Source organism: Bos indicus, chromosome 1, assembly GCF_029378745.1.
Source record: "Bos indicus isolate NIAB-ARS_2022 breed Sahiwal x Tharparkar chromosome 1, NIAB-ARS_B.indTharparkar_mat_pri_1.0, whole genome shotgun sequence".
Classification (NCBI taxonomy): Eukaryota; Metazoa; Chordata; class Mammalia; order Artiodactyla; family Bovidae; genus Bos; species Bos indicus.
Window position 1 is genome coordinate 94,046,882 of NC_091760.1, and position 25,855 is coordinate 94,072,736.

At 33.6% G+C, this 25,855-nt stretch overlaps 1 protein-coding gene and 1 pseudogene across 5 annotated transcripts in view; one reads left to right on the plus strand and one right to left on the minus strand.

Annotated features, from left to right (window-relative positions):
• The window catches only part of NLGN1 (neuroligin 1), a 962,685-nt gene that overhangs the window by 523,311 nt on the left and 413,519 nt on the right, over positions 1–25,855 (minus strand). For 3 of the 5 annotated variants that reach the window (XM_070791763.1, XM_070791771.1, XM_070791757.1), the window contains exons 3-4: positions 8,809–8,868; positions 2,761–2,913 (exon numbers count right to left, since the gene is read on the minus strand). In XM_070791763.1, the coding sequence (XP_070647864.1) occupies positions 2,761–2,913; positions 8,809–8,868 (213 nt within the window). The remainder of the gene's footprint in view (positions 1–2,760; positions 2,914–8,808; positions 8,869–25,855) is intronic. The other 2 variants (XM_070791785.1, XM_070791780.1) reach the window with 1 other exon arrangement.
• LOC109557990 (peptidyl-prolyl cis-trans isomerase A pseudogene) lies at positions 22,133–22,563 on the plus strand (annotated as a pseudogene).

A 25,855-nucleotide genomic window follows, 5' to 3' on the forward strand; every position in this document is an offset into this window, starting at 1 on the left:
CTGTGAACTTGGCTGCTAGATATCTGTATGAAATTTTTGACTGAAACATTATCACATTTTACTTATTGCTAAAACAAACTTGTAATAGTTTTCCTCTGGGATGGCAAATTCGAAGCAAAACTAATTACATTACCTGTTTCAGTCAACTTGATATGTTTTGTCAATCACCTGAGATCAAGTCTCATAATTCACCAATTTATACATTGGACCCCAAAATTCATTTCCATAACACCAAAACATTCAAATCAAAACACAGCTCAGGATATACTCTGACATGTGATCAAATCTTATTTTCTACTTAAAGTCCAAAATTCTCCCAAGAGCCAACTAAATAGCAATACTTTTGGATACCACACCCAAGAAAACTTGGCTTACCTTGTTACTGTTAGACAAAGTATTAACTACAACTAAAACCCTACAGTCTTTACTCTTGCAGTCCCCCTGGTACATCAGCTGTGTTCTAGTTGTGGTATAACACACGCAAAGTGTGCTGAAACAAATATTTTGATAATTTATTCTTCACGAATTAATTCACTTAAATACTTTTTCTAAGGCCCAACACATATTTTAGGAAGTCACCAGAAAATATCCGCTCTAGAGGTAAGGTTCCAAAACAACCCTAAAAATGTTTCACTAACAAAGTTTAGTACTTTATGGTGTAAGGGCAGATAAACATTAGGGTATGATGTCTCTTAGAGGAACAAAGGAGACCACTAAAGTTTAAATCTTAAATGTAGCAGAGCCAGAGCAAATATTTAACACTGGAAAAATTATCCATTATCAACCCCAACACTGCCTGCCATTATACAGATGAAGTTCTTCATTTTTTAACTGGTGAATCTTTTGGCCTGAAATCCAATCATTTAGAATACACATTTAAAGAAGATACAAAGATCAAAGTCACGTCTTTATCAGTTCCAAATAAATTTTTAAAAATGGGCGAAACTTGTACTAGCATAACAGCACAAGTTACTCTATGAGATCTTATGTGAGTATAACCAATCATAGGCAACATGATGTATGGCCAAAAGACTTTTTAAAATAAAATCACTGTATATAACTATGCAGATCTTCAATCCTTGAAAACACTATTACCATAATTTGGCATCTAATTTTGAATTTTCAGTTGGAAAACTAGTCACTGCATCAAGATTTTCAATTTAATAAATTTAGAAAAATATAAGAATAATAAACATTAAAAACAATTTAGCTATAAACAGTGCCATAATTAAAGTTACATGCATTAAAGATAGTGAAGATTCTCACATTCAAATCTTGTCTAACAAACCAATGACAACACTAGGATATTTAAGATTAATTTGAGAAGATTATTATTAACATCTCTTTATATACCTTCTAACATGGAGAGTTTTCATTGGTGTGAGGTCATTCACCCCTATGTAGTGAAATTATAAGAACATCTGAACCAATGCATGATTACACATGATGGGTACTTGAACTGATGTGTATTTGAACAATGCTACAGAAATATTTTACACCTACATTGCTAGAGTGTATCTATTATATTATCCACCACATTCCAAATTCAAAACTGCACACTAGAAAAAGATCAAGTCTCACTTTGCTTTGCTAACACATCCCCTTCCCCAAAACACACAACCTTGATTGACAAAATTATTCCTTTTTATATTTTAAGATTGGCATAAACACAGAACTAGGATTACATAGAAGGGATTAGAATAATAATAACTAACACTGATGAGAAAAAGAAACTGATTCTCAATGTGGCTAAAATAAATGATATTAACAATTATTGTGAAGGAGAATATAATTCAAACTTGTTTTTCAAAATGTTTCAGAGTAAAGAATGAGTGTAGTATCTCTTTGTGCCCAAGTAACATAAATTATAACTTCTAAGTGCATAGTAAGAGATAGGACTTTGATCAATTAAGATTTAAAAAACAACTTCTTGTAATAATTGTACTCTTAGCAAGTATTTTTAAAACACCACAGATAGAGGAGTTTTATTAAATGATACAGATTTTTTTACTCCTTAAATTGTGATAATACTGTAAAAAAATAAACTTATACAAGTAGAATAGCAAGTTTATACCTATTTCAGAGTACTTGATAATTTATTTTAAATAATAACACTGCTCTATACTTTTCTTCAAAAAACAAAAGATCTACAGTTTGATTTTGTTTCACATGCATATACATTATTGAACACACTGACACTTTGTGAAATCAATGTATGTTTTGCAAATCAAATAATTCAACAAATGACATCTAAACAAAATATTTCTAATTACATGTGATAAGCTAAAAACAAACCAACACAGCAAAGGCAATCATTTCCCAAAGCTAGTCCATACACATATTCTTGAAGAGAATATAAACTAGTTTCTACGTTCCTGGCAAACCTCAGCCAATTTTATAGCATTGTAAAAAAGAAATGCAGAAGAGAGAAAAATCTGCCCAGAGACTAATTCTTCTTAAGAAAGGCCCTGCCATTGCTGCTTTTCACATTTCTATACAGCCAAGCTAAGAAGAGCATTCTTCAACAATGTGAATAATGTCATTACCTTTTATCATTAAATATCAAAACTAACCCTAGCTGTCTTTTGTCCAGTAATTTATGAATATTTATAGAATTAATTGAAAATATAAAAAATTTTGCTTCAAAATCAGTAAACATAGAACAATGAGTGAAAGGAAGCAAAGCAAAAAAAACCAAATCAAAACAAAATTATCACATCTTCATGGAATGATGCTGAAAAAAAAACAGAAACTTCTTACCGAGTACCCCAAGTCGATAGTTGACTGTGATGACGATCACATTGCCATAACTTGCCAAGACACTCCCATCATATAAATTTCCAGTCCCTTCCATATATGAGCCACCATGGATGTATACCATCACTGGTTTGGGACCCCCACTGTCCCGAATATCTGAAAAACAAATGATTGGCAACTGTTCTTATCCTCTACATGCATAATGAAGCAGAGAATATATTTTCCAATTTAGAAACAAGAGGGCATGATGTTAAAATAATTCTTTAAATTGTTGTCTTCGTTAAAGTGTTTCTTAAGCAACTTGTATTAAGATCTATTGCTGAAAAAAGCAATGAATATTTGTTGTTTTCTTTCTAAAATTTTGTTAAATATTATAAAACTGAATTACAAAATTTGGGATAATTGCAAGTAGGTGTGAATTTCAGTGCTATTTTTAATTGATTTCTGATGTGACTAGTATTGAAATAATAGAATGATAATGATTCTTAAAACTTCTTTTAACAATTGTTTAGACCGCCTTTGGAATTTATGAGCTAAAAACTAAGGACAATGCTATCACTGCTATTATGAATAAAACACTCTTTTCCCCATCTTAATTAATGTAAAGATTCATATTGAATGCATCATAATTACACTGAATAACTTATGCTCCAATTTGAGAACATAATTATAACATTATATTTTACAGAATTTGAAAGAAGTATCATTTAACTATTCAAGTACTATCAGATGAATTGCAGGCAATAGAGTGCAAAAATCTATATTTTTATCTTTGTTGCATTTAGGGGGCTTTCATTCAAATGATATTTTTCAGTTCCATTCAAGTCATCTGTTCATTCAAATTACCCTTATCCTTTGAAAGAAGAAAACTGACTGACACTTTGACTCTATGATTTTGTCATGTAGACATTAGAGAAAATAGAGCTAAGTTCAAGTGAACAATTCTAAAGTTTAGAGTGATGTTGAAGTGATTTATACAGTTCTAAATTTTAATCAAATATATTTGCTTTTCTAAGATACTTTACCATGATTATGTAGCTTTCAACAGGGTCTAGAAATAATATATAAGGGAAACACTGGATAATTTTAAATGGTAAAAAATGTACTAATTTCTAGAGACAAAAAATGCTAAACTATATATTGGTGAACATTGGAAGTGAAGTCACTCAACCGTGTCTGATCAATGGACTGTAGCCCACCAAGCTCCTTCGTCCATGTGATTTTTCAGGCAAGAATACTGGAGTGGGTTGCCATTTTCTTCTCCAGGGGATCTTCTTGACCCAGGGATCAAACTTGGGTCTCCTGCATTGTAGGCAGACTCTTTACCATCTGATCAACCAGGGACTGCATACTGGTTAACAAGGTTTTAACTGTTATATAAATTGAAATATTATATGTGTACATATATCTGTATGATTATGAATATGTACATACTTGAAACACTATTATATAATAGCCCATGATCTCTTCTACCCACAATTGAAACCAAATTACACCAAGTGTGTAATCTTTCTTTTTTAATGTTAATAGTAATAAAGTATCATTTAATATGGCTTTGTTTCTTTGCTTTTGACATATTTTATCAAACAAATCCCCTACATCATAACAATTGAGGTTTCAGCTTTCAGAATAGACTAATATGATACAAACTCATAGAAAAAACTAGTGATAATTTAGAGGCTGCTTTACATTGTTGTTTTAAAAAAAATAAGGTGACAAGCAGAAATGTGTCAATTTTTCTACTATAATAATCATTTTTTTCAATGAAAATCATTGTAAAATCAGGAATTGTAGCTCAACTTCTTAGTCCAGATTTTCAAGTTGGAGAAATAGCTAATTGCAGAATTTAGAGACATTTTTAAATGTCTAGTTTAAATTTGACTTAATATCTAGTATCAGTGTGAGTTTACCATACTCTCTCCTCCCCACAAATGTGTACTTGAGAAGTGTCTTTAAGTGGTGAGAGGAGGATACTCTGACATAAAAACCATCTACTAGACACACCCTACATTTAGTGAAAAAACCTAAATGTATTTTCTCCTTAAATCCATGAGAGGGAAATCATATTCACTCATTTGTAAGACTTGGGGGGCTCATAGAGATGTTAGGCTTATAGAAAGAAACAATTCTGAAATTGTCAAACTCTCCTCCTTAAATGCCTGTTCACTGCACACAGTTTTAGCTTATTTTTCTAGTATGTCTGGCACCGAAGAAGCAATAATAAATTATTAAATCAAAATCATTAACTGACTATTCACAGCAGACACTGTACTTTGCTAATTGTATGCTTGGAGGTAGCACAGAGGGAGGCTGTTTCAGAATTCTTCTTTAATTAAAATTACATAGAATTACAAAGCACCAACTGTGAACAGTAATGAAATCTTGGTAGAACCATTCTGTTCACCTGGAAAACAATATAGGCACACATTGAGAAGACCTGCCACATCTTATACACCTAATATAGCAGAATGGAGTAGACAGTGCCAGAATACACTGAAAATATGACAATAGATTCTAGGAGGGATTCTAAGTGGCATCTCTCTAGTTTTCTTTGAAAATTAGACTTGAAAGGATTACTGATTGATTGGGCTGATTTTAATTTCCAATTTGTCTTTCCAAACTTCTCAATGATTTCAACTTTGCTTAAGTACTTGAATGTGTCCAGCAGCTCTTTTCCAGAAAGTTCTATAAAATTCTAATGCTGTGTTCTAAACAATATTTATTTTTGCTTGAAGTAACCCTGAAGTTAATGCTAGGTAGTATATTAATCACCAACATAGGCAACACTCTTGTACATAAAAACTCAATACTGCTAATAATAAGTTTGGGAAATGCCATATTACATTCCCATACTACAGAACAATTGCTAACTTTTGATAGTGCTTTATCAGAGTGGCTCACCTTTAGTGGCTCATTCAAAACTTTACTTTTGATAGCATTTTATCATAGGGTCCATCTTAGATTTTACTTTTCTTCATAGTCTACAGGTCTTTTCTGATGTAAATATAAATAGTAAATTGTTCAACTATAATAAAAATAACAACATAACAATAAAGGTAGACAGTTTAATATAAATATAAATTTTGATTTTATAAAGAACTAGACTCTATAAATGAAATTGATATACCAGATAACCTACTATTGAATACTATCAACTAATGCCATCATTTTAATAATAAAATTTGGAATAGCCACGTGGTCTTGAGTGCAAATATATCAGGTGTAATAATTAATAATGAATTTCTTAGAGCCATATTGTCCCTCTACTTTGTCTCATATGTTCCCTTAGAAATTAAATGCATTTCACCTAAGATATCTGACTTTGCCTGAACAGCTGCTACTGACCTCACTAAAATCAAAAGAATACTCTCAGAGACTAAAACACTAGGTCAGGTTTAGTAAAACTACAAATATTCCTAAAGTATGATTATATTTTCTGTTATTTACAATGTCTTAAAGTTTTGCTAAGCATCTAGGTCTTTGAACTAAGGGAGAAGAAATACTATACACTACTGATTATTTTTATTCTAAAATTTTTACAGTTAAAAAAATTTTTTTCAAGTTATAAACGAATAAACTGGAAACTGAGTAGGTATCTTGATTTCAAATTTTAGTAACTATTTTATCTTTTTGATAAATCAAAAATTTAAGCCAATGTAGCAAGTGCCAATAGCTCTAGAGCAGTCAATTGGGATTTATTCTTGCCTGACAACCAATATTTGAAGTCATAATTCCCTTTAACAGTCCTGGTGAATAATTATTAGTCACATAACTACTTGAACATGTTTACTGGTTTCTTTTTTCTTAAAGGATTCATGAAGTTTTTAACTGCCCATAATTTAGAATTTGGGGGCATCTAACGCAAAGAGTCTGACACGACTGAGCGACTAAACTGAACAAATTTAACATTGGGGGTATTGCCTGAATCAAATCTTTCCCTGATACATTTAAAGACATTTCAAGAAATTTTTTGCCCTCTACTCATTTGATGAACCTCAATTATTATTCAAAGATTTTTATCCTGGAGGGTATTTGAATTTATCCTTATCTGCTAAACAATTACCCAAACAACACAGAGGAATAAGAACTTGGATTGATTTCTTGGACTCTACACTTATGAGTCTTTAAAAATATTTACTGATTTGGTAACTCTTAGGATAACTGGCTTAATACTCAACCTAAATACTACCTGCCAATTTAAGTTGGGGTTTAGGATATTTTTAATGCCTATTTGAAAATGTTAAGTATGCTTCAAATTATGTCTATGAGATATACTTACATTTACAGGGCTTAGTTCACTGTGGTTGTTCAGAGGTATCACTTGTAAACATGTAAATATCTTACTTGATGCTGTTTTACCAAAAGCAAAAAAAAAGTAGCACATAAAATCAGCCATCAAAAATTTTTTTTAAATGGGATATGATATAAACAAACATTGTGAGTATTCTGGGAAAATTTGGAATTACAAAGTTACATCAAGGTCCTCAAGTGTAAGCTGTTTTCATAGAGCACTAGGAACAACAACCCACGTCCTCAAGGTGAAAAAATATCTTTGATGTTTTAATTCTTCAGATTTCCAACAGGGTTTAAAAAAATCACAATTTGTATTTTGATATTATAAATTTATTTTTAGCTATTTAGCATTAAAAATGACAATCTTGGGCAGCTATAAAGACTTATTTCAAGTATAATGACTGTGTTGTATTTAACATTTAACCCACTGGTAATATTCATGGCAAATGAATATTTAATCAAATGTCATAAATTTCATTTAATCAAAATAATTCTTAAATTTTATAAAAACATTAACATCTAATAAATTTTTTAAACATTTAATCATTTGTTTCTATAATTTTCTATTCTGAAGTAGTTTATTAAATGTATATATCTTAATGAAAAAATCTCAATTGTTTAGTAAGAACACATTCATAGTTGTTCCTTATGGAACTAGCACTTCTGCTGGCCTGTGTGTGGATTATCTTGTTTTGGAAAATCTTTCTTACCACATTATTGTTTTCATGAGATTTAATTTCCAAGGTTCTGGGAATTATTTTTAAACCTAGGATTATATTAGTCATTTCTATAAGAATCATAACTAGGGTGGCATTAAAATAAAAAAACTAATTGGAGGCAAATGAACTGAAAGACTCAATGGGCCTCTCTAGACACTCCATTTAATACCAGGTAAAGGTACATAATGGAATGAGAGATCTCAAATCAATCTAGTGAGTACTTACATGTACAGAGTATATCAGAATTGTAAGTCATAAGAAAATTGGAAAGAGAAAATAATTTTGATATTAGTATAGTATGAAGACATTATTACTTATAGTTAGCAATAATCTGAAATTCAGAATATTTTACTTGCCCATCTTCAAATTATGTGCCTTTGATATTAAAAGATATTCATTTAATCTTCTCAGAGTTCTTAAGTGGTTAAGTAAGGTTTACTACAATTATCTAAATAGGTGTATGCCTTTTACATCCATATCATTTTATTATTGATGTAATATTTAAGCACATAAACACAAAACAGTATTTTTTTAACCTAAATTATATTGCTCAAGAAACACTTTATATCAGCTTTTAGCTTGTCCTTCACGTTATTAGGTGTGTTTTTTTTTAAACAAATATAAAATGTCAAAATGAAACATTTTGTATTGGGTAAAATATTTACATAGATTAGAAAACATGCAAAAGGCGTACAAAGAGACTACAGGGAAGAGATTGTTAGTTCAAAGAATATTAACAAGTTTCAGTCAAAATGTGGAATGAAACATATCAAAAGTCAGTTCAAGAAAACAACAACAAAAAAATGCCCCTCTTTTTAAAACGTTGTAATGGTTGGCATCAAAATCAAAATTTAACATTCATTTTTTAAAAAATTAAAAATGTATATTCATATGTAACAACAAGCAAGAAGACAAAACACATCAAAAACGGGAATTAAAAACAACTCTTCAAAAAAAGACAAGAAGCAAAAAAATAGAAAAGGGTGGAAAAAGTGATTGAGGCCCTTGTCATGCAAATAGATTGGGTGGAGAAAAATACCTTCATCTTCAGCACCGTCATTATCACCTAAATCATCTGTCTGTTTCTTTGTAAGGGGACCTAGGATTGAGAACGGAGAAATGGAGGGGAAAAAAAAAAAGACAATTCAAGAATAAACAAGACTGAGGGGAAAAAATAAGTGCAAATACTAAAATTCTCAAGGACTATTTCCAAAAAGCATGGGGGAGTGATTATATCAAAGTTGGTTATCTATTTTGTTAAAAAAAAAAAATTCCCTTTCCCCAAAATATCTCAGATTTGGCTTGTGAATATATCCAGCATAAAAAATACATATGGTTTGAAAGTCACATCATAAGCAAAGGAAATGATTTTTTTTAATACCAACTGCATACAAAAAAAGTAAACAGTTTTATTAGCTGAAAGAATTTAATTTATTCAGTGTCTTTTCTAATTTGAATTGGTGACAACAACAAAGAAAGTAGGCCAAACTCATTCATTAATTTGGGACAATATAATACCATTAGGGAAAACAGAGATATAAAAATTTTTAGGGTTTTTTCTCTTCTTTTCTTTTTCTTCTGTTTTATTGTAAAAGCATTAACACTTAGGTTTTATGCATTTTTATGTCACACATTTTTCAAAACTGTGATTTTTTTTTAAATTACTTGTCATTACACAAATATTTCCCCATGTGTTTTGATTGAAAAGTAGCCGTGGATTTAAAACCTTTGCAACTTGCACAAATGTATGAATAAATAATCTCATCGTTTGGTAGAACAAAGGTACCACTGTAGAAGTCAGTGTTCGTAATTAAGGCAGTTACAGACTCAGGGCTTATATTTCATAATCAGTTTAGAAATATAACGAATTATGCCCTAGTGCAATTTCATGCCCAGTGTAGTTATTTATAATGGGTCATGTTTTAGGATAATAATTGTATTAAAATACTGTGAATGTTTAATAAATGTTTTATTATTCTTAACAATATTAATTTGCTAAGAATAAAGTAGGACAGACACCAAAGGGGAAGTCAAAGACCATATGAAAGTAATTTTAAGCATCACATAATTGACATATTCAGCACACAAAAAAGCATGTGAAGCCCTACATTTCTTTTTGTTTCCACAACCATTTAATTTGTATGGCATTTCATAATCCTCATGCAAAAAGCAATCATTACAAACACATAACACCCAAGTTAAAAGACAGCCAACCACATAACCATAAGCAAGAGAATTTTGTCATGCATAAAATAACAGCTATAGAAAAAGGAAGGAAAAAAAGAGGACTGAACACCATATGTCGATTTTAATAATATAAATAGTAAAGAAGCAGGCATTAATTCTAAGCACACTTGATAGGAAGGGACTGTTAAACATTTTGAGAAAGATTTCTAAGTCTTTTCAGCGATTACCATGTATTGTTTGTAATTCAAAACTACATTTAATATCACAGCCTTCAGAGAATAAAAAACACCATCCCAGGAAACGGAAAAAAATGAGACATATATAAGTATCATCAGCTCAGGGGGACAGCCTTGAAAAATAGGAATAACTGACAAAGATCAAAAATTGGAAATAGAGAAATTGATGATGTAACAGAAGGGACCCATTGATAACTCAATTGTAATGTCATGGTTTCAAGGCCATTCCCAATACAGAGGAGCTCTACAAAGTAGATTAAATGGTAAATTTCATAGTCCTGCAAGTAATCATTCCACTGAGAAGAAAAACTAGATGAAAGCAATAGTTTACAATTAGCACTCCTTTGCAAGTTCACAGAAATCAAAGATTCTTGAATATAACCCTGTTTAAATGAAGACAGTGTCCTCAGTATTATATGATGTTCATGCAACAATGTTGCTGCATTTCTGAAAAATAGAAAAACATTCATTTCGATTTTAAAATTACTGTATCAGAACTATATTTGAAATATTGAATATCTTACACCATGTAAAATATTAGACTTAGAAATATGTTGAACACTTCTGTAATTACCTAAAGGAATAAATTAATAAACCTCAACAAATATATTTTCTTGCATTTCTATTTTCAAGGACACCATATAAAAATTATGGTTTTATTTACCAGTTAACAACACAGATTAAAGTACAGGATAGTTTCTTATTGATGCCAAAATACATCTGTTTTCCAATTTTAGCTAAATTACTTAATTTGCTTAACTCTTGGCTATATTAGGAAACCTTTAATGTAAGTTTGTTTTGAGGTGGAATGTGGCCAGGGTAGTTCTCAGGTTGTGCTAGAGCAGCACTTTGTTACATGGAAGACAGGTTTCATAAGCAGCCTTTGAATCCAGCTAGTCAAGTGTAACTGAGAAGGCAATGGCACCCCACTCCAGTACTCTTGCCTGAAAAATTCCATGGACGGAGGAGCCTGGTAGGCTGCAGTCCATGGGGTCGCTAAGAGTTGGAAACGACTGAGCGACTTCACTTTCACTTTTCTTTTTTTTTTTTTTCCCTTCTTTTTTTTTTTAAATTTTATTTTATTTTTAAACTTTACATAATTGTATTAGTTTTGCCAAATATCAAAATGAATCTGCCACAGGTATACATGTGTTCCCCATCCTAAACCCTCCTCCCTCCTCCCTCCTCCCTCCCTATACCATCCCTCTGGGTCATCCCAGTGCACTAGCCCCAAGCATCCAGTATCGTGCATCGAACCTGGACTGGCAACTCGTTTCATACATGATATTTTACATGTTTCAATGCCATTCTCCCAAATCTTCCCACCCTCTCCCTCTCCCACAGAGTCCATAAGACTGTTCTATACATCAGTGTCTCTTTTGCTGTCTCGTATACAGGGTTATTGTTACCATCTTTCTAAATTCCATATATATGCGTTAGTATACTGTATTGGTGTTTTTCTTTCTGGCTTACTTCACTTTCATGCATTGGAGGAGGAAACGGCAACCCACTCCAGTATTCTTGCCTGGAGAATCCCAGGGACAGAGGAGCCTAGTGGGCTGCCATCTATGGGGTCGCACAGAGTTGGACACGACTGAAGCGACTTAGCAGTAGCAGCAATGTGAGCTCAAATTTTTCTTTGCTAAATTGTTATTTCATTAATTTTTGGAGACAAACGTAAACCCTATCACAATTACATTAAGTGTGTGGCTCTATATCTCTCTTGGAAGATATCTTTCTTTCCCTTCTTAGGGTGCCCAAGGCAATTTACATGATTTGGGAAATCATTCAGGTTCTACAGCCAAGAGTCAGTAGTTTTAATACTTTACACACACACAAAATTGTTAGCTCTTGGTCTAAATGAAATAAGATAGCAAAAAAATTTTATTAACACAATATCTCCCAGTTGTCTGCATGGCGAACATAGTTCTCAGTTGCTATCTGCCTCTGGGTCTATATTAGTAGATATACCAGGGAAATGATACTATGTCTATGGGAGAACTTTTCCACACAGGGCATGGCTGAACCAGCTTTGTGCTACATTATTTATAATCGCTTTTCATATTCAGAAAGTTGCAATGATCTTAACTGATGTGAGATAATGATTACAAACATACATGGAACATCTTTTACTGTGGCAAATCTGAAGGGTTAGAAACATACAGATACTGCTTCAGCATCATGAACAGATGAGGGCATCATTATTCAAAGGAAGTGTTAAGCCACTTTCTCAACTAAAGAATTCCATTTACTGAATACTATTTGAGAAAAAAGAAAGTGAACTCACTCAGTTGTGTCCAACTCTTTGAGACCCCATGGACTGTAGCCTACCATGCTCCTCTGTCCATGGAATTTCCCAGGCGAGAGTACTGGAGTGGGTTGCCATTTCCTTCTCCAGGGTATCTGCCTGACCCAGGGATCAAAGCCGGGTCTCTCGCATTGCAAGCAGATGCTTTGCCATCAGAGCCACCAGGGAAACCCTGGTGAATACTATTTAGTAGGTTTTATTTAAAATTTTCTTGTTGGATATTAAATTGTTTCCACATTGCGGATTTCAGTAGCATTTTAGATTTTAGTGGGTCAAGTACAGTTGGGTTTTCTTAACATCAAGAATTTTTTACATATCTGATTTTTTGAAGGGTACCTGGGAAGAAGGGCTGATAATTTTCCAGCAAGAAAAAAAAAGGATTATAAAAAGAAAGAAAACAGATTTCCTTTATCTTATGTGCCTAAAGGCACTGAGAACAAATATCTGAGAGGTTTTGGGTTGCAAACTGAGAAACTAGAGTAAATATGTTTATGGATTATAGAAATATCTCTACATGATCTCAAGATTCATCATTCCCAAGCTGGAAAGAAAACCATTTCCTTGATCTCTCTTCTTTCTAGAATATTAGCAACTCTGTCTCACTTTTCCTTTATTTCAATCTGTTACTGTTGATGTAATTACTGATGCTTAAAAATTTTAAGTAGAAATATTTTAAGGGGTAATTGTCATTCATTTTCTAACAAAAACAGGCAACCACTATTTAGAGACCATGCATTCCAGCAAGTTGATCACCATGATTTCCTCAAAGGGCAAAACATTTACTGTTCATCATAAATAACAATCATTATCAACATTCCAACCACAGCTTATGCTTCTTTTAAACTACAAATAGTGCATCTTCAAAACCAGCAGTTTAAATGGGCATCTTAAATCACCAAAGTATAAAGGAAATGAGTCCTCTAAAACCTGAGTGTGGAAGTGATTTATTCTATATTGAAACTCCATAGGGTCTGTCCTCCTTGAGGAACTCACTCATAACTCTTATGAGAGTTAATAGGAAAGCAGATCGCATGTCTTTTAGAAATGAAGTGAGAGTAATTACTATATTTTATATCTCCCACAGCCAATAAATAGATTCAGCAATGAAACAATAGGACTAAGAAAGGTACAGGAACTTCTAACCATGAACTTTGAACTCATTTAAATCCAAAATAGTTCCTTTTCCATTAACGTAAGTATAATTCAAAGTATCATCCTTTACAAAAGATGCATGATGCATTCTTACATTTCAGAATCTGACCACAGTGCCTTTTATATTTTGAAAAAGGAATAAAAATATCAGCATTTCTCTGTAGTTAACTGTAGAATAATTATGAGCACCGAAATAATTACTATCCACCCACATTAAAGCTGCTTTTTATCATTCCCTTTGATGAAGGTCTAATATACTTTAAGTCTCAAATACATTAGAACTGATTATAAATTCCTTCATTACAGGTTCAATTCAGCAGAAATTATTCATACTTTGTGTCACACATATCTGCAAAAAAAGGCAAGTAGTTTGAGGGTATCACTAGCTTCTGATTCAGAAAGCTGTCCATGAGAAATGTGTCCTTCTTAAGAGAATACGTGTGGAAATTTTAGAATTATTGAGAGCTCCTGGCTCCAGCGAGTCCCATCATCATGGAGATGGAGAACCCTGGCTAAAGACACTGCTGTACTCTTTCCCCACCCTCTTTACCCAACAGCCTTTGAGGTACACTGACTGTAAAAGATTCCTAAGGCAGTTTCCACAGAATGGGAAAATCTAAGAACGTAGTCATTGTTGTTTTGGAGCCACTGGAAGCTGGCTAAATCTTTTCAGGGATGTTGTTAGGACAAATTTATTTACAAAACTAAGATCAAGGATGTAAAAATCTAACTATGTCTGAAGAATATATGGAGGACAACACTAGACTTCAATACATTTTAAATAAAAACAAGTATATTATTATATCTGATTTTTTCCAAATTGATAAACATTTAAATACAATGACTTTAAAAATCAAATATCACAACAATTGGTGTCATTGAAAAGGTATTAAATTTTACCCACTGAAATTTATTCTATTTAATATAACTGCAATATATATCTCTTAAGAATGTAGAAATGCGGGAAAGTAATTGACTTGGAATAATACTCATTAATTTACTAACACTATACTACTTAAAGTTATCACTCTTCTTAAACAATCGATTATATGAACATGTATCAAAATATTATACCAAAAATATTTTCCTGAAAAATTTTCAATTAAAAAATATTTTTGAATAATGCCATAAATCCACATTATGATAAAATTAAAATGTAATGCAAACAGCTGTAATGAGATACTAGAAGCAAACTTTGGAACAACTGATAGTTTTCAAAGAATCCATCTATTGTGCAAATTTTGATAGCACTAATATGTCATTCATGACGTTTCAGTATCCTTTAGGTAAGCTGACTGTTTATGGTAGTGGTTCATATGTACACATGCTATGGAAATTGATTTCCAAGGTTATGAAAGCAGTAGCATTCTCTATATTTACCCTTGTGTTTGAAGAAATTGCCAATATGAACACAAAACATATTCCCTCAGACAGTTCTTTAGGGAAGAATACAGATGAAAACATGATGTTTGGGAAAAAAAGAGACACTGTTGTTAGAATCCAGAAACAGAGGAAGAACAATTTTGGTCCCAGAGTGTTCTAAATAGTGTTCTTAGTGTTTTAAATAACACTGAACTGAAGAAGTACTTATTTATATTTATATGAAAAGTGAGTTTTTTCTTCATAAAATTACTTTGACTGTAACACTTTAAAGTCAAAAGCAATCCTGTCTAAAATAAAAATGATAAGATCTGGGAGAAAATTTTTAACTAGATAAAAAGTAAACTAGGTTAACCCCTAATCTGAGCATCACCAAATTTATACATGCTCATTTTATTTTTTAACACTATATTTGTTTGATTTAAAAAAAAATGCACATGCAATATTGCATAGCTTGAAGAATGTCAGAATAATGTTCCTTTCCCATCTGGGACAATGTGGCTGTCTGCTATATAAACCCTTCAGTACTTTGTGAGGATACATTCTGTACTGCCCTAGCTTTCCACATATTATCCAGAGATGTACTTGGAGTATGATGAGGATACAAGTGCCATCAGATGCTCAGAGATATCTCAACTTGGCTAGATGATTGGGATGGCATCAATAGTCCAACTTCCCTCTCATGGCTGCCAATATTCAGTCACTGAACAAATGTTTAATATATTATGTTCCGTCCTCTAGATATACGGTGGGCAAAAAAGCAAGACATTTGCCCTTATGAAAATTCCTTTTGTGGAGAAAGAAACACTGAACAAATAATCACACACATAAGTGCATATTCAAAAACTGTGTTAAGGATATTAAGTCTTGATGTTACCAGATGTTATACAAAGGGATCTGGTTGAGCCCAGGCAGTTTTCACTGAATAAGTGCAGTGTAGCCTGATTACTGAAGGATAAGTGAGTACTAAGCAGGAGAAAAAGCTGCAAATGGGTAAGTAGTGTGGGAAGATGTTCGACAGAAAAATATAGCACATGCAAAGTCTTAAAATGAGAAGGAAACTGAAGGTCAGTGTGGCTGCCAACTATGGTATAGAACAGAATAGTGAGTGATGACAATGAAGAGACAGACAGGCATCATTCCGAGCATGCAGCTCTTTCAGCCTGGGGAATTTTTTTCTTAATCCTAAAAGCAACATGAAGCCATTTAAAAGATTTAAGCACAAACTGATAAACTCTGCTCTATTTGAATCTTAAACAGAAAATCAGAAAGAGGCAAAGTCATTCTAATAAATATGACAGAGGAAACTTTATATAGGTTTTGGATTATATTTTTTATCAGACAAAAGTAGCTATATGTCACCAAAAAATGAAATCTAAGATACTAGCATATCTGAGATTTTATAAATATTTTAAAGCTTTCTATTAAATCCATACATGGATTTATTTTGCCTGAAAATCAACACACAGAAAATTAATATATCCTAATTATTCTTATATTCATAGAAAAATATAGCCCACAAGCTTATTCCTTTTTGGAGATTTCATTCCCATCTCAGTATATCAGGATGGCCAGCATGTCTACCTCAAAGTCAGTTTTAACTCCTATCATAGGTTTTGCTTTTTCTTTGTTTCTAAACTATAAATCTAGAAATAGTCTTGAACCATTCCTTCTTCCTCCCTTTTGCCTTAACCAGACTTCATTAATTTTTCAAGAGAAATTTTGTTCCTGTCACTTTTCCCCCAAACTATTACTAGCCTGGTCTGTGGCCACCATTGCCGCATGCTTGAATTATTCTAGTAGTCTTATAGTTGCTCCCACTGTTGTCCAGACTCTAGACTGTCTCCCAAGTCATCCTATAGTCCATAAATCTTCAAAGTAGTAGATTACAATAGTTGTGAACCGAAAAAGAAGATTTAATAATTATCGTCAACTAAAATGTACACACATTCAACTCTTTCTAAGACTAAAATTGCAAGCACTCCAAGGGAATGGGAATGTGAAAGCATGTACAGCAATTTTGTACTGTGAGTTTTAAAATAGTTTTAAAGACAGATGAAAACTAAACATAGTTTAACACTCATTTTGATGTTTTAGAAATTCATGAGCAAAAATACGATTTTTTAAAATTCAAAATGGAAACAAATCATGTAAAATATGTTTTTTAAATACAGTTCAGATTAGTGTTTATTAAACACTATTTTCGTTGTTTCACTACTCTGTTTAAAAACATTTACTATCTCCTTATTCTGTATTATCTTAGACTAAATGCCCAAGAGTGAACCATAAGACACTCCTATTCTTTCTAGATTTCATCTTTTCATTCTACTGCTTTCCAAAATAAATCACATCTGAATTCTAATAAATATTTAAAGAGGAGCTAACACCAATTCTTTATAAACTCTCCCAAAAAAGATAAGAGAAGAGAATGCTTCAAGATTCATTATGCAAAGCCAGCATTACTCTGATATCAAGATCAAACAAACAGACTACAGAAAAGAACAGTACAGGAATATCAGAAAAAGTATCAGAAAAAGAAAAGTATAGGAATATCCCTGATAAATGTGGATGCAAAACTCCTCAACAAAATTTTAGCAAACCAAATTCAACAATATATTAAAGGGAATCACGTACCATGATTGAATGGGATTTATTCAAGGATTTATTGAACCATTCAAGGATGATTCAATATTCACAAATTAATGTGATGATATCACATTAATAAAGTAAAAGATATAAGTTAAAGATCATCTCAATAGATACAGAAAAAGTACTTGGAAAAGTATCTTGGAAAGAAAAAGTACTTGGAAAGATATTAAGTATCTTTTCATGATAAAAAAAAAAAAAGAAACCAAAAAAAAAACTTTTGTCAAATTGTAAGCAGGTAGGTATCTCAGCCTAACAAACGTTCTGTATAACAGACAAGTGTATAGGTAAAATCATATTCAGTAGTGAATTACTGAAAGCTTTCCTCTAAGATCAGAAACCAGAAAAGGATGCTTATTTTCACCACTTTTTTCAACATAGTATTTGAAGTTCTATCCAAAATAATTAGCCAAGAAAAAGAAATAAAATATATCCATCATATAAGAATAAGCAAAAACTATCTACTTGCAAATGACCTGATATCATATATATAAACCTTTAAAGTTACCAGCCAAAAAATTATTAACATTAATAAACTATTTCAGTAAAGTTTCAGAATATAAAATCAATATATAAAAATCAGTTGTGCTTCTATAGCAATGAAATATAAGAGAATTTATGAAAACAATCTGATATATAACACCATCAAAAAATTAAAATTCTTAGTAATACATTTAACCAAGCAAAATATTTATACAGTAAAAATTATAAGACATTGATGGAAGAAATTGAAGAGGACTCAAATAAATGGAAAGATATTCCATGTTCATAAACTGAAAGAATTAATATTTTTAAAAAGCCCATACTAATTGATGGGATCTACAGATTCAGTGCAATACCTATCAAAATTCTAGTGACATTTTTCACAGAAATAGAACAAAAAAATTCTAAAATTTGTATGAAACCTCCAAGATTCCAAATAACTCAAACACTTTTGAGAAAGAATAACAAAGCTGGAGGTGTCACACTTACTGACTTCAAATTGTATTACAAAGCTACAGTAATCAAACAGTATGCACTTATATAAAAAATAGATACACAGATCAGTAGAACAGAATAAAGACTCCAGAAATAAAAACATGCATAAATGGTCAATTAATTTTCAACAGTGGAGCCTAGAATATACTATAGAGAAAGGAGAGTTTCTTCAATAAACAATTTTGGGAAAACTGGACAACTACATGCAAAAGAATGAAATAAACCCCCATCTTACATCATACACAAAAACATAATAATACATTATTAAAAATACATTAATAATACATTTATTATAAAAATTAATAATACATTAATAAAAACTCACAATGCATTGTGACTTGAAAAAAAATATGAAACATTAAACTCCTAGAAGAAAACATCTTTGTCATTGATCTTAACAATGATTTTTTTTTAATCTGATACCAGAAGACAACTAAAGCAAAAATAAACAAGTGGGACTACATTAAACTGAAAAACTCTGCACGGAAAGGAAACGATCAATAAAACCAAAGACAACCTATGGAATGGGAAAAAACAATTGTAAACCCCATATCCAATAAGAAGTCAATGTCTTAAAATGTACAAGGAACTCATTCAACTCTGTAGCATACAACAATAAAAATATTCAGAACGTGAATAGACATTTTTCCAAAGAAGACCTACAAATTATAAACAGGTACATGAGAAAGTTCTCAGCATCAATAATCATCAGGTTAATGTAAATCAAAACCACAATTAGATATCACCTCACCATCTCTTAGGATGTCTCTTATCAAAAAGACAAGAGATAACAAATGCTGGAGAGAATGTAGAGAACAATGAACCCCTATACACTGTCAGCAGGAATGTAAATAGGGACAGCCATTATGGAAAGAGTATGGAGGTTTCTGAAGAAGTTAGAAGTTGAAGTACCATATGATTTAGCAATCCCTCTTCTAAGTATACATCCAAAGGAAATGAAATCATTATCTCAAAGAGATGTCTGTACTTCCATGTTCATAGCAGCATTATCCACAAATAACAAGGTATGGAAACAAGCTAAGTGCCCATTGGCACATGAATGGACAAAGAAAATGGAGTGTATATATTTACCACCCCACCCTTTAGTTAGTGTGTTAGTCATTCAGTCATGCCTGACTCTTTGCGATCCCATGGACTGTAGCTCGCCAGGCTCCTCCGTCCATGGAGTTATCCAGGCAAAAATACTGGAGTGAGTTGCTATTTCCTTCTCCAAGGGATCTTCCCGACCCAAGGATGGAACCCAGATCTCCTGCACTGCAGGCAGATTCTTTACCATCTGAGCCACCAGGGAAGCCCACATATACACACAATAGAATATTACTCAGCTTCAGAAAAGAAAGAAAGAGTATGCTTTGTAGTAAAATGGATGAACCTGGGGGGCATTATGCTAAGTTAACAAACCAGAAAGACAAATAGACAAATATTCAGTTCAGTTCAGTTCAGTCGATCAGTCGTGTCCGACTCTTTGCGACCCCATGAATTGCGGCATGCCAGGCCTCCCTGTCCATCACCAACTCCCAGAGTTCACTCAGATTCCCGTCCACCGAGTCAGTGATGCCAACCAGCCATCTCATCCTCTGTCGTCCCCTTCTCCTCCTGCCCCCAATCCCTCCCAGCATCAGAGTCTTTTCCAATGAGTCAACTTTTTGCATGAGGTGGCCAAAGTACTGGATTACTTTGCCAACAAAGGTCCGTCTAATCAAGGCTATGGTTTTTCCAGTGGTCATGTATGGATGTGAGAGTTGGACTGTGAAGAAGCTGAGCGCCGAAGAATTGATGCTTTTGAACTGTGGTGTTGGAGAAGACTCTTGAGAGACAAATATTACATGGTGTCAATTAACACATGGAATGCTTAAAAGTCAAATGTATAGAAAAAATATAAAAATAAGTGGTAGGGTTTGCAAGGTCTGGGAGTGGGAGAAATAGAGAAGGGTAAAAACTTTCAGTTATAAGATGAAGATGGTTTGAGGATCTAATGCACAACATGATAACTACAGCCTTAGGTGATAACAGTGTACTGCATAACTGAAATTTTTAAGAGAGCATAAGTTAAATGTTCTTACCAAACATATGTGAGGAAAAACCAAATAATAAAAATAGAATGCTTCTCTTCCCATTGTAAGTCTCGTCACTATTTCATAGAAGCGCACTCTTGCACTCACGTCTTGGGTGTTTTATCCCATAGCATTAATTCTTTAAAGTTCTATTTATAATAAACTCAGAGAGGAGAAAATGAGATGGATATCATAGGGCATCTCCTCAACAATAATATGTAAAAAGTTTTTACCCTGAAAAAAGGAGTACTACTGTATTTTTCTGCCTCAACTGCTGTGTTCGGAATATGAACTACAGGTAGTTCTATATGCCTCAGCAAGACCTGATTGTGAAAATACCTTGATTCATGGACATCACTCTATTTTAGGTCCATGAGTTAGATAAATAAATTGAGCTGGTAATTATTAAGATCCTATTATCCAAGTGGGTCTCACTGGGAAAGAAACCAGTGAAGCAAGTCCTCTAATGCTGAAGTCCTAGGTAAGCCTAGTGGCTGAATGTGTGTTCCTGAGATGACTACGTGAGTTTCCAGTCTCCTGCATGCCTGTCCTTGTTAATCATCTGTGATCCCCAATGAAGCAGTTTTACTCTTTCTACTCCATGTACTCAAGCCCACAGGGGTTGACTTTCTCTTAGCATGTGATCTCGAATCTGTTGGGGACACAGTTCTGTGCTTTCTCACCTGATGCAATAAATGTCAAGTTTACACTGGATACTGTAGAAACACTTTTGAATCCAGTGATAAAATGGCCAGATTCATAGGGCAGACACTAGAGCTGGAAAGGGACCCTACTAAGTGACTATCAAATCCTCGCTTCACAGGTCCTCAACAAAACGAAAGTAGAGCGTGAAATGACTTTACATGGCCCCAGAGCTGGTCAAAAGCAGCGCTAGGTCAAGATTTCAGGTTTCTTACCTAATGAGCTCCTTTAAAATAAGCCACATGGCAATAAAGGACAAGCAGGAAAATGGAAAAACTGAGTGTGGAAGTATCAGATATAATATAGATATTTTTTAAATAAACCACAAACTGATAGACTTATCATAATTATATTACAACTAAAAGCCTTTAGGACTTCCCTAACCAGTATTTTATTTAGAAGTCATTGAAATTAAACTTTAAATAAAAATAAATATTTACAGAAACACCTTTAAATGGAAAAACCAGAAAAAATATTAAAAACAAGCCAATAGACTAGGAAGGACGAAGATCACAGAATTTAAACAAAATAAGTAATGTAACTTAAGAGGGACAACTTCCTCACATTGAATATTATTAGTAAACTAAATTGCTATGGAATAATTTAAGTGCAGACAAATGAAGTATTCAACCTGACTTAAAAGAGGAGCAAGAGGCCTTGCAGACACAGCCACCCCAGAGCCTCCTGTGCTGTCTAGCCATGGTCAACCCCACCATGTTCTTCGACATCGCTGTCAACAGCGAGCCCTTGGGCCATGTCTCTTTCAAGCTGTTTGCAGACCAAGTTCCAAAGACAGCACAGTGGTGACTTCACACGCCATAATGGTACTGGTGGTAAGTCTAGCTATGGCAAGAAATGTGATGATGAGAATTTCATCCTGACGCACACAGGTCCTGGAATCTTGTCCATGGCAAATGCTGGCCCCAACACAAATGGTTCCCAGTTTTTCATCTGCACTGCCAAGACTGACTGGTTGGATGGCAAGCATGTGGTCTTTGGCAAGGTGAAAGAGGGCATGAATATTGTGGAAGCCATGGAGCTCTTTGGGTCCAGGAATGGCAAGACCAGCAAGAAGATCACCATTGCTGACTGTGGACAAATCTAATAAATTTGAATTGTGGTTTACTTAACCACCAGCCCACTCCTTCTGTAGCCCAGGAGGGCACCCCTTCACCCCCATCTGCTTGAAATATCTCACTACAGTTCTCTGGGTTCCATATTTTCCTTATTCCCCTCCAAGGTTAGATGGATTGCAAAGTTAAATTTATGATTATGAAATAAAAACTAAACAATTAAAAAATAATAATAAGAGCAAGAGCAGCTAGGGCTAATGCACAGCCTTATAGGTCAATGAAATAGTGAAATGCTCTGTTGTTCAGTCACCAAGTCGTGTCTCTTTGTGATCCCAAGGACTGCAGCATGCCAGGCCTCCCTGTCCCTCACCATCTCCCAGAGTTTACCCAAGTTCATGTTCATTGCATAGGTGATGCCATCCAGCCATCTCATCTTCTGAAGCCCTCTTCTCCTTCTGCCATTGATCTTTCCCAGGATCAGGGACTTTTGCAATGAGTTGTCGTGCAGATTAGATGACCAAAATACTGGTGCTTCACTTTTAGCATCAGTCCTTCCAGTGAATATTCAGGGTTGATCTCCCTTAAGATCAGCTGGTTTGATCTCCTTGCTGTCCAAGGAACTTTCAGGAGTGTTCTCCAGCACCACAGTTGGAAGACATCAATTCTTGGGCATTCTGCCTTTTTTGTAGTCCAGAAAATGCTCTGTACAGGTCAGCAAATTACTTGTTGTCCAGAAACCTCTACTCTAGCACCTCAGATGCTTTAGCTCTAGCCCCTTCCCCAGATGTCTCCAGTGTAGCAGATTTACGAAACTAAAGGATTGATGCCTGGCACAGCAGGGGGCTCCCAGCACCAAAAGACATCGCTATATAGGCTGATAGTCTTTCTGACTAGAAAATTTATATTTTAAATATTACCTCTGGACTAATCTGAAAGACATTTCTAAACCCAGAAGCCTATGACTCTAAAATGTATTTCCTAAAATATACAGTAATACTTTTTGGTATTGTGAATGTGTTTAAAGACAGATATGTGTGTGTGTGTGTGTATGTGTTTCATTGTTTGTTGTTTGCTGTTGTTCAGATGCTAAGTCGTGTCCAACTCTGCAATCCCATGGCCTATAGCCCACCAGGCTCCTCTGTCCATGGGTTCTATACACAAGAATAGTGTAGTGGGTTGCTATTTCCTTCACCGGGGGATCTTCCAGGACCAGAGATCGAACTAGCATCTCCTATATTGGCAGGAGGAGTCTTTACCATAAACCACCAAGAAGCCTGTATATATAGGTTTAGAGACAGATATATATATATATATATATATATATAGGTTCAAATACTGACTCTTTCATGTGCCAATTGTGTAACTTTGGACATGTTTTTTAACTTCATAGATTTCTTAGCAGCCCAATGCCAATGCCCCTTAAATATTGTTGTAATAATTAAGGCACCTAGGAAAGGGCTTAACATAGAGAAGTTTGGTTAAATTTTTGCTTGTCTTTCACCTCTCTCCTATCCATTGACTCAAAACAAATTCTTAACATGCACACACATACACACACACTCACACATATACTTCCTTTCATAACAGGTTCTAAAGAAAAAGGACTTAGAATTAGGTCATTCCCACTCAGTCATCTACCAGCTATGTGACTTTTGCAATGTTCTTATGCTCTGTATTACTCAAGCATCTTTAAATATAAAGCTGGAAAATGTCAACAGAATAGAATCCAGTAAGACTGTTAAAGTACTTCTGCACCTAAGAACAATTTCCCTATTATCTATAATGACAATATGCCAGAAATAGCTTTCTGGATGATCTTGTGTCTAACAAATAATGGATTTTCATATATTTTTAACAGTTAGGCTAAGCCAAGAAGTTCAGCATACTGATTAAAGTAGAGGTTCTAGAACTCTGCTATCTAGTTCAAATCCTGCCTTGGCTAATTACAAGTTCTGTGATCTTAATTTCTCTATTTCTTCATTTCTTGGTTTGTAAAATAAGGATATTAATAAGGACAGCTACCTATGAAGTTGTTATAAGAACTAGTCAAAAATATCAAATTGCTTATCTGATACAATGTAAATAGGCAACCAAAATACTAGCTATTGTAGTGAAGTAGGTGGTATTATCTTTACTTAATAGTTTAAGAAATAGAAACTAATGAACTTGTTCAAGAAAACTGACACTATATTAACTACTCCACATGGTTGATCACACTGACTCCTCATAACTATTTCAAATCCCAGGATTATTATTATTCTGTTAACAGGTGAGTTGGAGAGGGAGTCTACAGAATAGAAAAATAACAAATTAGTCCAGTATCTTTTTCTGTAAACAGGGAGCCAGGATGTGGACCCAGATCTGTATTATTCTGAAACTCATACCATCAGGACTATTCTATGCCCTCACAAAATATCACAAAAATGTTTTAAAAATTGCATTTAGGGATATCAATAGAATAGCAGTTAAAATCCAAGAGAATCTCAATGAGATGGATATCTATATCTGAAATCTGAGACTCCTCACTCACTCTCCTTCTAATCTGTTACAGGGCATAGATGCATTGAAATGATGAAGAAAACAGTAAATGAAACAATTACAACTGAGGGAAAGTAGAGCATAAGATATACTGAGTAACTCTTCTATGGTAGGAGGAAAGAGAAACAAGACTGTATAAACAGGATTAAAAAAAATAAAGACATGTGTGAGTACTGTGCTCTGCAGAAGGAAGGAGTCTCATAGATGTCCTGTCCCTAACAGAGACATTGAGTATGCAGGAAACTAGCTTTATACAAGCAAGGCAGCCTGGAAGAAGTCGGGAAGCATGATCTATATAGATGGAGAATATCACATTTGAACCAAATCTGTTACTTTGACCCAGGGCTATGGACCCCACAGGTACATTAGAGCCTAGATGAAGCTATGAACAATTGCTCTCACAGTACCCAAAAGCCTTACAGGCATGAGATGGTTCACCGCAAAATGACACCTGCCAGGATCTGTAGTGAAAGAGCCCACATTAGTAACAAAAGAACTAGGTTTTAGGTTGAACTCCACCATTTATTTAATTTGTGTGATGCTGTTCAACTTACTTCACATCTCTAAACCTCCCTTGCTTTAGCTGTAGAAAGGAAAAGACAATGCCTTCTATCCATCTCAGGAGATTATTGTAGAATCAAATAAGATGATGTTTATGAACATATTGCAAAAGGCTTTTCTCATGTAACATAGGAACCTTGTATTACGCAATTATTAGTAAGTGAAGAGTAAATCATGGGGACTACCAGTTACAAAGGTCACAGTTATGACACAAAGAACTGGCTGCATCACATACTCAAAAGAAAAGTAT